At 56.8% G+C, this 16,108-nt stretch overlaps 2 protein-coding genes across 4 annotated transcripts in view; one reads left to right on the plus strand and one right to left on the minus strand.

The window, feature by feature from the left end:
* Positions 1–10,722, plus strand: part of ORAI2 (ORAI calcium release-activated calcium modulator 2) — an 11,457-nt gene extending 735 nt beyond the window's left edge. The window contains exons 1-3 of one of the 2 annotated variants that reach the window (XM_024745259.1): positions 7–111; positions 3,377–3,614; positions 7,361–10,722. In XM_024745259.1, coding sequence (XP_024601027.1) covers positions 3,390–3,614; positions 7,361–7,900 — 765 coding nt within the window. In that variant the 5' untranslated portion in view covers positions 7–111; positions 3,377–3,389 and the 3' untranslated portion in view covers positions 7,901–10,722. Of the gene's footprint in view, positions 1–6; positions 112–3,376; positions 3,615–7,360 lie in introns of those variants that run through there. The other variant, XM_024745260.1, reaches the window with a different exon arrangement.
* A 433-nt stretch (positions 10,723–11,155) lies between these two features.
* The window catches only part of ALKBH4 (alkB homolog 4, lysine demethylase), a 7,430-nt gene continuing 2,477 nt past the window's right edge, over positions 11,156–16,108 (minus strand). Inside the window, exons 2-3 of one of the 2 annotated variants that reach the window (XM_024745256.1) lie at positions 14,968–15,165; positions 11,156–12,038 (exon numbers count right to left, since the gene is read on the minus strand). In XM_024745256.1, coding sequence (XP_024601024.1) covers positions 11,451–12,038; positions 14,968–15,165 — 786 coding nt within the window. In that variant the 3' untranslated portion in view covers positions 11,156–11,450. The remainder of the gene's footprint in view (positions 12,039–14,967; positions 15,166–16,108) is intronic. The other variant, XM_024745258.1, reaches the window with a different exon arrangement.

Raw genomic sequence — 16,108 nt, forward strand, 5'->3', positions numbered from 1 at the left:
CGGCGCCCCGGCCGGGCCACAGGGCCACTGGGCCACACGGCCACACGGCCACGCCAGCGCCGCCTGCCGCGAGCCCGAGCCGGAGCCGGGCCGGGCGGGCAGAGCAGCTCGGTGAGTGCTCGCCGCGGGGGGTCTGGCGGGGGACTGGAATTGCACCAGGAGACTCGACGGGGGAGGGGACCGGCTTCCTCCTGGGCAGGCCTGGGACGCGCGACGTCTGCGGGGTTGGGAGGCGGCCAGGTGACCTCAACCCCGCGGGCTCCCCGGGCAGGGTGCGGCGCCGAGAGGACTCAGGTCGCGGGTGCGGGCAGAATGCGGGTCCTGCGGCTGCTGGGGCTTCCTGAGGGGAAGGGACAGGGATGCAGGCGGACTCCTCTAGGAGACCCAGGGGAGCAGGAGGGGCTGGGCCCCCGCCCTGCACGGGTGTGACAAAAAGAGAGTCAGAAACAGGCGTTTCTGCGTGGCACTCGCCATTGCTCGTGCCCCAGATGTTTAAAGGAAGTTAAGACAGGCAAACCCCAAAACCTACCGCCCGGAAATGTTTCCAACAGCCCTGCCAAGGAGAATAGCAAATCTTTAGAGAGAGCATCACTGTTATGCTACAAGACCTCTTTTCTCTGACTGCCCCTTATATGAAAACAAAACTAAAATCCCACAAGGTTCAGCCAGGAGAGCATCCTTTGGAGCCTCTGCCACCTGACAGAAACGCAGGGCTCCATCTTGACCCACCCCACCCCCTGCCTGAGCCCAGCCCGGGAGTGTGAGGACCAGACTCTGCCCCTGGAGTTGGGGAGGCAGGGGGAGGAGGCCTGGCCCAGGGTAGGACGCTGGGGCTTGAAGGGTGCGGATGGATCTGAATCCAGTCTGGGCTGCTCCCTCTGCAGGAAGTGGCTTCTCTGTCTTCAGGACCCACAGGCCTGCCTCAGGACCCAGGCTCCAAGCAGACAGACAGCCTTTCCTTCCCAAACCCTGCCACTCGAAGGACATCTGCAGGGCTGAGGCCGGCCTGCCTATTGCCCAGAGGCCACCAGGGCCCAGAGGCCACCGTCAGACCTCACTGCCCATGAAGCTCTCCACTTTCCAATTTGAGCTCAGCTCTCATTCATTGATGGTCCCTGTGCTTCCCTCTTCTTCACCCCATACATCCCTTTGGAGGCCACCAGGCCCTCCTGCCCCTCCCAGTCGGCCAAGGTTTGAGCACACAGACCAGACTGAGCCTGCATTGTTCCCTCACCAGCTTCGTCCAAGCCCCTGCATCCGGGCAGCTCCAGAGCAAGTCCAGCACAGTCGTGCTTTCCAGGCTCCTCGTGCTCCCTGCATCCTGCCTTCCACCCCCGTTTCCCTGACCCCCTCTGCAGCTAGCTTTTCTGCCCTGCCTCTCAGAAGCTCCCATGTGGGCAGCGTCTTGTCTTTGAGGGAGGGTCCCACTTTGCCAATGCTACCTTCACTACCTATGTCCTTGTCCCTGTCCTGGCTCCCTAGCAGGGCCCCTCTCCCGGGTTAAGAGTAGAGGCAGCCAGCCCCTCTTGCACTCCCTCAGCCCTCACACCCCCTCCACTAAAGCAGCATTTAACTCACTGGATGAGAATCCCCCTGCCCTTATCTCACTCCCCCACGGGACATCCTCACCTTTCATCTTTGATCCTTAAGTACCAAATGCAGTCTTACCTTCGGGCTCAGGAAGCATTTATTGGATGCAGGATGGAGAGATGGATCCTCTGAGGGGGCAAAGCTTGTGCCTTTCACCCCACCACACACTGGACAGTGTCTTCATCATACCTGTGGGCTCACTTCTGATACGTAGGGGGAGAAAATGAGAAAAAAATGTATTTCCAAATGACGCCATTCTAAATTATTTGGAGCCAGCCAATGGACTGGTTAGTGAACAACATTTCTCTGAATTCTCCCCAAGGGAAGGGACATTCCTGTGATTGAAGTGCTTGCAAGCGGTGCTGCTGGCTGCAGATGTGGATGGGGTGACCAAGGTTCCCAAGTCGGCCCTCCTGTAAATGACCTAGTAATTGGCATCCCAGGCAGAAATAGAAGAGCACAGAACTGTTTCCCGGGGCCCTATTGGCTGGTAAAAGCCGAGCCTCCGCAGCCTTTTGAGGAAGGCACCCCAAAAGAGAGAGGCCTTCCCCGCCCCAGGACCTTCCCAGAGAATCCTTTTAGGGATTGGCGTGGACAGATCAAGTGTGGGGCATTTCCTCAGCCGCTGACCCTGGTGAACACCCCCTACTCCACCCACCCACCCCCAGCCAGGCTCCCTGGAACCTGGGAACACTGCTCTGTTTTGTGGTAGCCTTAAGAAGGCTTTTTACGGGGCCTATGCGGGCTTGAAGGTACAAGTTAATATCTGATGCCAAGTGAGCTGTGAGGTGCCTGTGCCCTTGAAGCCTGCCCTGCAGATTAATTCGAGCTGATCCCGCGGGCTGCTGCATGGGCCGGCCCCTTGGGCCACGCAAGACCCAATCCCCTATTTGGATTAGTGGAGATTTGGGTTTAAATTCACAAATCTTGACAGATCAGCCCTTCTGATCTTCATCGTGTGTTATTGTCAAACCGGATGTCTACTGGGATACTCGAGGGGTCTCCAGCCTCCATTTCTCGGAACAAAAACAAAAAAACCCCACAAAAAACCATGCTCACGTCAATTGGCCAATTCAGTTTTTCATTTTGCTGAAGGTTTCCATTGCAGCCTGGATGTGGCCTTAGTTATACAAACCAGGTATTTTCAGGGCGAACCGTGCTGATTAAAATCTAAGTTGGATTTGAGAACTTAGCGGCTGCTTGGAAATGTTGATTTCATGGTTGGCACCTGGCCATTGGAAAGCAGTTTTGGTTCCACTCTCTTGTCTAAGAGCCCGGTAGGGTGGGGATGTCCCTAGGTGAAGATAAGCAGGTTGGAAAGGTCAGGTGTCACGCTCACATGGCAGGGTCAAATCCAGAAGTTTAGGTCCTAAAAGCTTCCTAACTACTACACTCCCTACTCCCTGAAGATAGGTGCACCTCTGAGGAGTCTTTAGGTGCTTTTGGTCAACCTTGGAATTCCATTCACCCAAGAGCCACACTCAGTGGGAGCCTTTCTGAGCTCGGGGTGGGAGGCCAGATTCCTGCTTTGTGGAGGAACACCGGATGCTGCGATGGTTCCTGGAGATGCACTCCTGCCCCTCCTTTCCTGCAGGTGGTCCCCACGTTCCTGTGTGAGGACTGCCTCAGAGGCCAGGGCCCCATACTCGTGCACCCCTGGATCTCATGGCCCTGGCACAGGGTGTATACTGTGGGCCCCCAGGGAAAGTTAAAGGGACTTGGATTCTGGCTTTTCCAGGCCCCGGGAACCCTCTGGGATGCCTGAGTGTGTCTCTGCCGCCCACAGGCTGGCTCCCACCATGAGCGCCGAGCTCAACGTACCTGTGGACCCCTCCACTCCCGCCTGCTCGGAGCCCGGCCACAAGGGCATGGATTACCGGGACTGGGTCCGCCGCAGCTACCTGGAACTGGTCACCTCCAACCACCACTCTGTGCAGGCCCTCTCCTGGAGGAAGCTCTACCTGAGCAGGGCCAAGCTGAAGGCCTCCAGCCGGACGTCCGCCCTCCTCTCGGGCTTTGCCATGGTGAGTGGAAACACATGGTGGGAAACACAGCCTGTGAAGTGGGCTTTTGCTAATTGAAATCCTGTGATGCTTCAGGGAGCAAAGCACTCCCTCCGGGCCCGGCCAGGATGGACCATTAGTAAGTCTCTGCCCAGGTCCCACCTCCTCCAAGGGGACTGCTCTGGCAACTGGAGGGGTGGCCTGGGGCATCCAGGGGAGTCCCCAAGCCCCAGAGCCCTCAGAAAGCCCACTCTCACGTTCACATACAGTATTTACTTGGCAAGGAAGTTAGTGGGGGTAATTAAGATAGCTTCAGGGTACAAGGTTTCCCGGGGAAAAGTCCCCACATCTGCACATCTCAGGCACCACCCAAGAGTTTGGGAATTTGAGCAGAAACTGTGGCATGGGTCGCGTTTGCTCAGTTTAGCCCAGCTGGGGACGCAGATGCTCCCGAACGTGGTCTCTGGGTGACAAAGCAGAGCCTCTGGCCTGACACCCGGCTGCCCGGCTGTGCTTTCCTTCTGAGTCATCCCCCAGGACAAGAGTCTGTCTGGGGAAAAACCGTGGGCCCTGAAAAAGGGCCACATCCCCTGTTGACTTCAAAGCCTGCAGACCTTCATCCCTTCAGGGGATTGCCCCAGAGAGGGGGGATGTCAGGATTCCGGATTCCCAGCGAGAACTGCGGCTGCCCCTCCTTTTTCTTTCTCTGTTGTCTGCTCAGAGGTCCTATTGGGCTGGAAGCCGTTTTTTTTTAATGTAAAAACAATTGTTTTTCCATATCCCAGAGCCTCAGCTGTCAAATGGATACGCAGAAAATAAAAAAGCTGTCCGAGCGAGCCAGTGCGGCCACTCCCATGACAAGGGCCTGCCCGTCATCGGCACTGGTCACCCGTGGAAAAATGAGACCTCGTGTAGTCAGGGCGTGACTTCAGGCAGGGCAGGGCAGAGGTCACCATGCTTAGAGGGCAGTCAGTTTGGGTTGAGGTCTGTAGTTCAAAGCAAAGGCTTATTTACGTCCTGCATTTTACTGCTTAAAACGTAATTACAAAAGTGTACAATCATATGGGACATAACTTTGGCTCAAAATGATTTCCTTCCATCACATTAAAAGAGGAACATTTTCTCAAGCTTAACTCCAAGAAATAGCAGAAGTTTGGACGTCACCATTAAAGTTAGATCTTGTTCGCTGCCCCCCCTGGTAGGGCATAATGAATAGCAGGACTATGCGTGTACTGCATTAAATGTTTCTGGCCTATATTTATTATTATATATTTTTTAACTTTGGAAAACTAACTGAGAAGTACTGCATGATGTCATGAAGTAGGATGGTTTCCTTTCTGTGCGGGGCCTGGGTCTCGGAAATCACTTCCCGTCTGCAGCTGTCCCTTGAGAACCCCGGTCTTCCAAACATTTGGACTTCCAAATTTAGGGAAGAGTCTGCTCACTGGAGTTTGAAGGCTACAAAACCCCTCATTGAAATTTGCAAACAAGCCCTGTGAGTGAAGCTGTAAAGCAAAGAGTGAATTCTGGAGGAGTAGTTTGAGGCTTCAGGGCTGTGAAGTGGCCCTAGAATGAGGACAGTAACCGTTGAATAATAATAATAATTCATTATTATTCCCTCAATAATAATGAATTATTATAATAATTCACTTCTTCAGCATTTGTGGAGTATCTCCTCTGTAGCAAGTGCTTCCTTAAGCCGTCGGGGATGCATTTCAGAAGCCACAGACCCCAGTAAATCAGATGATTATTCAGACCGTAGAGCAGTCCAGGAGAAAGAAGTGATGAATACAGATCATCAGCTAGTATCAGCACGGCCACTGTGGAGACCATAGCGGAATGAGGGCAGGGTCATGGAAAAATGCACAGGCCGTTCTGTAGGTAGAGTTCCCTCTCCATATTATGTATTCCCTAATTAGAATTGCAGAGCTGCTCCTTTTTCCAGCAAGTCTTATGCCTGACCTTAAGCTTATTTCTTCATGTTTATCCTGCCCCTAACACAGAGAACCAGTGATCCAGGACCCCTTCATAAAAATCTTTGCATAAATACACTGAAAAATGGCCTTTGGCCTTTTCTCCTCTTGCGGTGGAACAAAACTGCTTTCCTCATAGGCCTTTCAATCGTCTTTGTTTCTCATCTCTGCACCCTCTGAAGTTTACAACATCCTTTTTTGTTGGGCCATATCCTTTGTGGTCACAAAAGCCTACCCAGGCTAAAAGGGCACTGAGAAAGGACCACCCCTCCTCTCAGAAGTGTGGCTGCTGTCTCTCTGGAGCAATAATCACTGCTGAGTTTCTGTTCAGCTGTGGTCCACTAGGACTGGCATATCTTCTTTTTACCTACCAAATGTTCCACCTTCACTGAAGACGGAGTGAGAGGATGAGGTCCTCACTCGAAGAGGCAGTAGTTGCTAGAAGTTATGAAATCTTTCTTGTAAATTTTTTAAAACAGGGATGGCTCTGGGAGTTCCCTGGCGGTCCAATGGTCAGTGGTTGGGACTTGGTGCTTTCGCTGCTGTGGCTCCAGGGTTCCCACGGGATTGCCCCGTGACTCCTGAGCTGGGCTGGTGGCAGGTTGGGGAACTAAGATCCCCAAGACGTGCAGCACGGCCCAAAACAAAACAACAACAACAAAAAAGGGATGGCTCACCTCTAGGAGACAAACAGTGTGAGTGGAAAAGCCTTCTGGCTTCTCTCTGCCTCCCTGTTCCCCCTTCCTTGACAGGTGTGATTTCTTACCTTTGGGTGCCTGGAAGAAGGCCCTTGGTGAGCCTGGACTAAACCCTCCACTGGGGTTGGTCCACAGAGCTGGGGTGGGATGTGGGCTGCAGGGGAGTGGACTGGGTGTGACCTGGGGAAGCGTGGCAGGAGCCTGGCGCCCAGTCTGGACTTCGAAAGCCCCTTAGGGCTCGTGGTGAGCAGATCCCAGCCTAAATAGACACTCACTGCTACAGAGATAAGCAGGGGCTTCTGGCCCTTCTGTGAGCCTTTTATTCCCTTTCATTTAAAAGTCGTTTTTATTTTTTCAAAGTTAGCACATGCGCAGCTTAAAATTAAGTACTGCAAAGGGCTTGTGACAAACCCTGGCAGCCCCTCCGCCTCCACGTCTCTAATGATGTTTGGGAATTGCTGTCTCTTGACTTACGCTTTTTACATATTTCCTGTTGGCCTCCTGCTCCCGCTGATTCAGCTCAGTTGTCCCAGCCCAGCCCCTTCCCAGCTTCCCCTCCTCACCGTTGTTGTCATTTATATGACCATTCCTGGCCTTTGGAGAGGTGGCTGCTCGCTCCTGCTTTTGGCCTCAGCTGAGAGGCACCCTGTGGCTTGTGTGAGGCCGTCCAGTGTACGGCTCTGAGCCTAGGGACCATCAGGAGCCTCCATCATTACTTCTTTTTACCTCTTGAAAGGTCAGGTTTGTTTTTTTGAGAGACATCAGTTGTTTTGCAGCTAAGCTCCACTGCAGCCCGGCTCTGATATCAACAGCAAAGTTGCATGTTCCCAGGGAAGCGTGGCCTCTGCCCTGGGCCAGAGCCCAGTACCCCAATATACCTACGTTCTTGGCATCCAGGGTGCGATCACCGCCCTGCCCAGTGCTTCTCTGGCCTCTTCTGTACTTTTTAGATTTTTCCCTGAATGAGATCTTCTTTAGCTAATCAGCAAAAAAAAAAAAAAAAAAAAAAAAAAGTAACGTTCAAAATATTTGATCATCGAGGAGGGCGCCCTCTGCTTTGTGGGCGCCCCGACCCAGCGCCCCCTCTGCCTTGCAGGTGGCCATGGTGGAGGTGCAGCTGGAGACTCAGTACCAATACCCGCGGCCGCTGCTCGTCGCCTTCAGCGCGTGCACCACGGTGCTGGTGGCCGTGCACCTGTTCGCGCTGCTGGTCAGCACGTGCATCCTGCCCAACGTGGAGGCCGTGAGCAACATCCACAACCTCAACTCCATCAGCGAGTCTCCGCACGAGCGCATGCACCCCTACATCGAGCTGGCCTGGGGCTTCTCCACCGTGCTGGGCATCCTGCTCTTCCTGGCCGAAGTGGTACTGCTCTGCTGGATCAAGTTCCTGCCCGTGGACGCGCGCCACCAGCCCGGCCCTCCACCTGGCCCCGGGGGCCACACGGGCTGGCAGGCCGCCCTGGTGTCCACCATCATCATGGTGCCCGTGGGCCTCATCTTCGTGGTCTTCACCATCCACTTCTACCGCTCGCTGGTGCGCCACAAAACCGAGCGGCACAATCGCGAGATCGAGGAGCTGCACAAGCTCAAAGTGCAGCTGGATGGGCACGAGCGCAGCCTGCAGGTGGTGTGAGCGTGTGCGCTCCTGGGCGGGCGGGGCCGATGCCGTGTGTCCGCGGCCGCAGCCGCGTCAGCTCAGCGTCCACGCCTCGCTGGGAGGGAACAGAACTCGCTTGCGGTATGGGGAATTTCAGAAATGCAAATTGCCGACGGGGCTGCGGAGACACTGCCAGGTGGTTCAAGACCAAAGTTCTACTCCTGTCTTCATGCTGTAAGACCTGGATCGTTTTCCTTCAGAAGATGGAAATCTTCAGTTAAACGGGAGACTGATGCTAAGAGCTCAGGGGAAAGAAAGGACGAGTCCTTGGCCCTGGGCACTTCCTGAGGCTGGAGGCTGGGCTCCAAGTAGCACCGGGTGGTCACAGGTCACCTCGGAGACCTGGAGCGAGCGGCCGGCGGGGGCCGGGAGCCTGGCAGGGACCTGGAGAGTCGGGGTAGCACCATGGGTTCGGGGAAGGGATTGCCCCGTGACTCCTGAGCTGGGCTGGTGGCAGCCAGGTGGCACGTCTGATGGTACCACCCTGCTACGATTAGACGGGGCACAGGCTTACAGCTTGGCCTGGTGCTTCCCTCCCTGCCCTGGAGGGAGCTGGGCGGCCTGGCTCGTGGGGCTGGGGAAGGAAGGCAGGAGCCCAGGGCACGTGGCCCAGCAGGCGTCAGACTTGTCAGGCCCTGGGGGAGCCATCCGAGGGCGGAGGCCAGTCTGTGGGCGCCCACTGGAGGTGGCTGTTAACTGAGGGGTGCTTTGAGGCACACTGGGCTCAGATTCTCTCTTCCCTGCCAGTTGGATCCTTGGCCACATTGACCCAGCGAGGCCACCAGGCTGGGGAAAGGGCCCAAAGTCCAGAGGCCTCCGTCTCTCAGCCACAGACTGTCCCCTGAGCCGCCAGCTGACCCTCCGGGCTGTGGCTGCAGAAGGCAGGGGCACTCTCCCCCAGGCACCCGAGCCCGCCCACCTCCCTGCTGCCTGCGGTCCCCGGCAGCGGGAGGGGGCAGCCGGGGGACTTCCTGTCTAGACAAGGCCGTGGCCGGGCCTGGTCTGTGGGTGGTAGCATCAGCGGCCAGCCCTGGCCAAACGTGGGTCCTGCTTATAATGACGGCAGGGAAGGTGAGACCCTGTGGAGCACTCCCCTCCTGGGCCTCCTGGCCACAAGCACAGGCCCAGCTCACACTTCTATGCAGCCGTGCACAGCACAGGTTCCGGTGTTTTTCAGAAGGGCGTCTGGTAGACCTGAGCCCATGTTCTTGGACCAAACACGTACGTGCTACAGCTCGGCTTACGTGTGAGCCTGCTGCGCCCCGGGCCGCTTTTAAGAACCACATTTACCACACTGGCCAGCAGCCACCAGAGAGTGGTGCCTCTTCTTTTGTTTCTCAGTCACTGGACTTCATGCTCTGACGGCATTTCTGTCCACAGCCTGATATCTCTGTGGGGTCTGGGTTGCCTGTACCAAGCAGTGCGGGCAGGCCTGGCTGAGGTTTCTGGGACTGTGACGTCCTGTTGAGAAGCTGAACCTTAACATGTAACTGAATACTGAGAACCACCAGTGCAAGGCACGGCATTGACGGGGAGCCTGGACATCGTGTCTTGCTGGGCCGGAGGAGAGCCCTAGCGCCTTCCAAAGGGCGTGTCCCTCGCATCCTCTGCAGACATCTGTCGTGACTTGCTTGCTCCCTAGCGCATGTCTCCTCTCCCAGAGCCTTGCTGAAAAGGCTCGTCTGGTGTAACGTGTTTGCTTTGCAAAAGAATGTCAGCGGCACTGCAAGACGGCCACTTTGTGTCCTGGCAGGGACTAGACAGGCTGGCTCCTCCCCACTGCTGGGAGGGGACGGCAGCCCCTTCCTCTGGCCTCAGGCTTTCGAGAGGGCCTTGTTGGGCTCACTTCGGCCACCTTCCTGGGCCATCTGGTGCCCCTGCCCCGTGTGCCAGACCCACGGAGTGCCGAGCTCCCCAGACTGCGGGGAGCACACTCTGGGTGTCAGCCAGGGGCCAGCTGTTACACCTGGCCCATGGGCAGAGTTTTTCTAGCCTGGCCACATCAGGGTCAGACACTAGGTGCCCAGTGACAGTGCCACGTGGGTAGGAAAGATGCCACATAATCACATTTTCGACACTGAGGAGAATAATGTTCTTGTAATTTCTTGTTCTTTCTTCCAGCGAGCTCTCCCAGCTCCAGCCTTTCTAGTTCCCAGAGGCATGAGGCAAACTGAATTTGTGAGAACACAGATGACTGTGGGCCTGGGGACTGATGATCAGGGGGGCGCCCTCAGGACTGGAGGATAAGCTGCCATTTGGAGCTGCAGCAGGGCAGTCTGCGGAGGGGAGGGAAACAAATTGCAGGCTAGAAATTTGGTTTCTGGAGGCTTAACCTGACTGTGCAGGGGGTTCCAAGTGCAGTGGCCTTTCTGTGTTGAGGGAGAGGTGCCACAGGCCGCCCCGGAGCCAGCGTGGGCTCGTCCTGTTTTCCTCTGAGCAGAGCCTTCCTGGTGCTCATACAAACAAGTGCCCGCAGATACGCTGAGGCCCCTTCCAAAGTGGAACACGGTCTCCGTTTAGTACCTGACCAGGAGTTTCAAAACTCCAGCGTTTCTATTTTAGACAGACTGCCAGGGCAGAATGTATTTCAGTGTCTTCTAGGAAGGTCTGTTGAGGATAAAACTGCCTGAGCCTGAGCAGATCGAGGCTCACCTGCACTGCTCACCTGTCTTGTGCCGAGTAATTCATCATGCATGACGCTGTGGAGACCACATGCGGTGTGCACACCCCCCTGTCCTGTGTATGGATTTTTAAAACAGTTGCCCTGGACTGAACTGAATAAATAAGTACTTAAGTTATGAATTGCTCTCTGCTCCTGGTGGAGCACTGTGGAGAGAGGTGATGCTTGGAAGCCCCTCCCTGCCAACCGCTGGTCACCAGTGTTCCGTATCCTGCACCCCATGGGGTCAAGCATGACCCGGGCAGAGTGCAACTCTGAAGCTGTCAGCAGCTCTGAAGTCAGTAGTAACAGTAATAACCTCACATCTTCTACCCATCCTGTTCTCCAATCCAACACGGTCCCTAAATGAAGGGTCTGGGAGTTCCCTGGCAGTCCAGTGGTTAGGACTCTGCGCTTTCACTGCCGTGGGCCTGGGTTCAGTCCCTGGTCAGGGAACTAAGATCCTGCAAGCTGCGTGGCATGGCCAAAAGTAAATAAAATAAAAAATAATAAATAAATAAATGAAGGGCCTGCAGACTGGGACATCGGGCAACCTTGTTAAGAGAGACAGATAAAGGAGAAAATGACCTGAAGTGGTACCAACGATTTTTAAGCTCAAAGTATGCCACTGCCCTCAAGCTGTGACAAATTAAACAACCCAGGCAAGTGGCCGCGGCGCAGGTCAAAGGGGACCGACTTGAGGCCCGTTCCCGTCAAGCCAGCTCTCGGACAGGGCTCGCGCTGCCGGGCACCAGGGTGTCAAGCAGTCTCCTCTTAAGACCTGAGAAAGACCCTCGGGCCGGGCGCCCCCTTCAATGCCGGCTAATGGTCCACTCTGGCGCCAGCTCCCGTCCCCGGGGAGGCGGCTCACGTGGGTCTCCCCTGAAAGGAAAGCGAGGTTTGCAGGAGCTCCTGCCCCAGTTCCCGCTGCCTCCCGCTGGGGCCAAACTCGGCTGACAGCTCCCTGAAGGTGGCGCTCACGCGGCGGGCCCCGATGTGCCTGCGGTGGATGGCATGCTTCCACTGGTGCCGCGCGGCACGCGTGAGCACCAGCAGGGCGCGGCGGGGCAAGGGGACAGCCACCTCCACCTCCCGGCACGGGACAGACCTGCCGGGGGCCGTCGCGCCTTCCACCGGGGCCTGCGGGAAGCCGGACGGGGCCAGGCAGAGCAGCAGGCTGCCGGGCGCCTCCCGGGACATGGACAGCACAGTGGGGGACAGCAGGTTGAGGCTCACCAGCCGCTCCCCCCACAGCCAGGTGTCGTCCAGATGCGGGTCGATGGCCGAGCCCCGCTCCGGGCAGTAGTCCAGGTTACACTGCTCCACGGGCCGGAAGTCCTCCAGGACGGGGTAGAGGCCCATTCTCCGCACCACCTCCCGGCTGAAGCTGGGGAGGCCCCGGAAGCCGGCGGTCTTCAGCTTCTGTTTCCGAAAGTTGACTTTGGGGCCGTAGTCCTGAAGGATGAGGACAAAAAGGAAGTGAGAAATTGTCTGAGTTTACAGAAATGGCATCACACGCCAGGGCTGAAGCATCCAATCACAGTGACCAAGACCAGCAAAGATTTCGGACTTCACGGAGCTGACACTCTGGCAGGAGGAGGCCGACACCAAGGAGATAAATATAAACAGCAAACATCAGATGGCGGTAAATGCTCAGGAGGAAAACAAAGCAGGGGAGGGGGATGTGAAGCATCGGGGGAACGTCTCGGCCCAGGTACCCCAGGAAGCAGAGCTGGAGACAAGAGGCCCATGCATGGGTGGCGTCCCCAGGACGTGGTGCTGGGGAGTCAGGAAGGAGCCGAACGAGGCAGGGCAGGCCAGCCCACGGCAGCGTTACCCATCTGGTCAACACTGGGTGCAACTGGGCTTCAGGACCACAAGGGACAAGAGTCTCCACAGGACCCAGCAGCAGTTCCACCCCTAGCCTCACACCCAAGAGAACTGAAAACACACATCCGTGCAGAAGTCTGTACTAGACTAGTCACAGAAGCACTATTCATGACAGCCAAAAAGTAGAAACAACCCAAGTGTCCACCAACAGATGAATGATGAACAAAGAGTGGTCCATCCATCCAATGGAATACTATTCAGCCACGAAAAGCAATGCAGCATTGATACAGGCTGCAGAGGGATGAGCCCTGAGAACATGATGCTCAGTGAAAGGCCTGATACAAAGGGTCACGTTACATAATCCTAGGTATACGAATGTCCAGAAGAGGAAGATCCACAGAGACAGAAAGTAGATTAGTGCTTGCTGGGAAATGAGGGAATGCACACTGACTGGTAATGGGTACGCATTTCCTCTGGGGTGATGAGAATGTTCCAGAACTAGACAGTGGCGATAGTTGCACAACACTGTGGATACACTGAAAACCAAACCAGTGAATTATACACTTGAAATGGGTGGATTTTATGGTGGGTGGCTTCTATTTAAAAAACAAAACAAAGACACCCTAGGGAGGAGCCTTGTAGATACACCTCAGGTCTGTGGCCTGAGGGATGGGGGGCATCTAGCTGCACCCCTGCTCCCTCGGGTCCCTGCCTCGTGGAGGGTGGCTCCATCTGCTGCTGGAGTCTTTCTCCTTCCCTGTTCCGCATGGCTCAGTGCCGGGGCCCACCGGCTCCTGCGGGCCACCCCAACTCCTTGGCAGCAGCAGGCAGAAAGGCTGGGACAGGCGGGCTGCAGCCAGGAGACTCCGAGGAACCCAGGAGGTGGGGGTGACTGCCGTGGGGACAGCAGACAGCAGCAGAGAAGACAAAGATCGGGCTGGCGGCCAGTGCAGGGCCTCCTGGGGCACGGTAAGGCCTCTGTGTTTACGTTGAGATGGGAGGCCTGGAGGGCCTGTAACAGAGCAGTGACTCGATCTGACCGGATGTCGGTGGGATCACTTCCTCCCTACTGAAACCAACTGAGAAGGACCGAGGGCTGCCTAGGAAGTGCTAGAGGCAGGTGGTGGCAGCAGCAAGGGGTGTGTGTTCTCAGATTCAGGATATGTTTTGAAGGAATACAGAGCTGACAGGAATTACCAATGAAAGAGAGGAACATGGAAAGATCCAGGGTTTCTGGCCTGAGCAGGTGAAAGATGGAATTTGCCAAGGTGGAGCCACGGCTCAGCTCAGGGATGCCAGGGCTGGAGATACGAGTGCGGGAGCCCCAAACTCACCGACGTGCGGGGCTGGGCCTCACTGAGATCAGTAAGGAGTGTCTGGAGAAGGAAAAGGAGAGGCCTGAGGACTGAGCCCGAGAACCAGCCACTGGCTTTAGGCAGGAGGTGGGCGATGGAGGCAGTTTTTGAGTGGGTTAAGCGGCAGCAAGGAGAGGACCTGAAGAGAACGGAGAGCTCTTCTGAGAAGCTCTGCTGCAGAGACAGAGAGACAGAGCTTACTGGGAGGCCGGTGGGAAAGAGCCAGCCTTGAGGACAGAAGGGGGCGTTCCGAGGAGAGGGGCAGCATCCGGTGTGCAGCTGGAGTGGGGCTCGGGAAGAAGCCGGGCACAGGCGAGAAGGGAACCTCTGTAGATGCACCTGTTCCCTCAGAGAGGCCCGGTCGTCAGCGGGGAGTGAGGAGGGGAAGGAGAGATTTGGAAAGAGGGCAGCAAAGCGAACGACCGGCCGAGTGGGAAGGGCCCGGCTCGGGATGGAGAGCCAGAGCCAGGGCGGCCGCCAGCAGGGGGCGCGGGTGCTGGACCCGACCGGGGCTGTGGGTGAGCGGAAAGAGCCTGCACAAGTAAGAGGAGAAAGGGTGAGGGGCACCTGAGCAAGTGCCTGTACTAACTGGTCACAGGACTGAAGATGGGTGAGGACACATGACAGGAAGGGGAGGGAATGTGGAAAGGTGGCCGATGGCTGGTTCGCAAGTCCTGGAGGGGGCGAGGATTGCTGGGGGTGAGGAATGGAAAAGGAGAAGAGCAGACCCAGGGGGGAGGGGACTGTGATGCCCGGCAAGGGAAGGTTCAGGATCTGGAGGCCCAAGTATCAGTGGGAAGAGGGCTGGGGAGACTAGAAACTGACAGGGAGATGTAGGGGGGCAACTGGCAGCCTTCGAGAAACCCTCTATGAGGGTCACCAGCAGTAGGCCAGCTGGGGAGAGGGCAGAGACAGCTGAGTGGCCGTCTGCCTTTGAGCCCTGCCTCATGGGAAGGTGAGCAGGCCATGCCCAGGCCCCTGGCCCTGCCCCTTCCCAACACACCCCATTCAGCAGCCCTGCCCCCACCCCCCCTCGCCCCAGTCGGCAGGCTTGTCGCCTAATGGCTCTGGGGAGTGGTGGAAGGTAGCTGCAAAGGAAGGCCCTGAGAGGGAGGTGAGCAAAGGGGCTCTGGGGTCAGGAGCCTGGCACGGCCCCGTGGTGTGACTGCCCTCTCTGGCCCAGCTCTGGCCCAGCCTACCTGCTTCCTCCGCCCGGACTGTGAGAGCTTCCAGGGGTCGCGGTCCATCAGCCGTACCATCTCAGCTTCTTCCGCCGGGGTCACAAAATCCTCGATCAGTGTCACGCCTGGGAAAGGGAAGGCCCAGCCTTCAAAGTCGGACTCCTCGGCCCCCACAGCCCAGCCGGTGTCGGCGTAGTAAATGAACCGGTGTGTTTTCTGCAAAAGAAAGACAGGGGTGGGAATTCCCTGGCTGTCCAGTGCTTAGGATTCGGCGCTTTCACTGCGAGGGACCCAGGTTCGATCCCTGGTCAGGGAACTAATATCCCGCATGCCACTTGGTGCGGCAAAAAAAAAAAAAAAAAAAGACAGGGGACAGAGGTCCTGGAGCCACTGGAGCCCTTCCGCACACTGCATACACACGCCCCAAGAAGCAGCCCCAGCCAGCATTGCACCATGCCCTGCAGCACTTTGGGAGGCAGCTGGAATCTAGAGGGAGGCGGGACCCCTGCCCAGGGCCACCTCCTGGGAAAGGCCCTCAGCCCCTGCCTTTCTCACTTTCCCGTCTGTAAAAGGAAAGAGAGTACGCAGAACCATTCTTTCGTCCTCCATTTTACAGATGAGGTGACTGAGGCTCAGCAAAGTTAAGGAACTAGCCCGAGGCTGCACAGCTGGGGCGCAGCCTCCAAGGCCACACTGTTCCTGTGTCGCTGTGGGGCACTGTCTGCCCTCCCCAGGCTGGTGAGGGCTAAAGGGGAGGACTGTGTGAAGGCAGCCAGCCCTGACCAGGAGCTGGAGAAATCTGCTGCCCTAAAGCTGAGGCCACGGGCCTGCCCAGGAGGTGAGCAGCACATGCTGGGAGGCCAGAGGGAGAAGCCCTTTCTGGCCACGGTGTGGGTGTCTCTGGGGCCTGCCCTACACTGTGGCAGCCACTGGCGCTGCCTGAATTTCCCATCAAAAAAGAGCAGGGCTTCCCTGGTGGCGCAGTGGTTGAGAGTCCGCCTGCCGATGCAGGGGACACGGGTTCGTGCCCCGGTCCGGGAGGATCCCACATGCCGCAGAGCGGCTGGGCCTGTGAGCCATGGCCGCTGAGCCTACGCTCTGCATGCAACGGGAGAGGCCACAACAGTGAGAGGCCCACGTACTGCACAAAAAAAAAAAA

This window comes from Neophocaena asiaeorientalis, unplaced genomic scaffold (genome assembly GCF_003031525.2).
Source record: "Neophocaena asiaeorientalis asiaeorientalis breed wild unplaced genomic scaffold, Neophocaena_asiaeorientalis_V1.1 scaffold461, whole genome shotgun sequence".
In the NCBI taxonomy this organism is placed as follows: domain Eukaryota; kingdom Metazoa; phylum Chordata; class Mammalia; order Artiodactyla; family Phocoenidae; genus Neophocaena; species Neophocaena asiaeorientalis.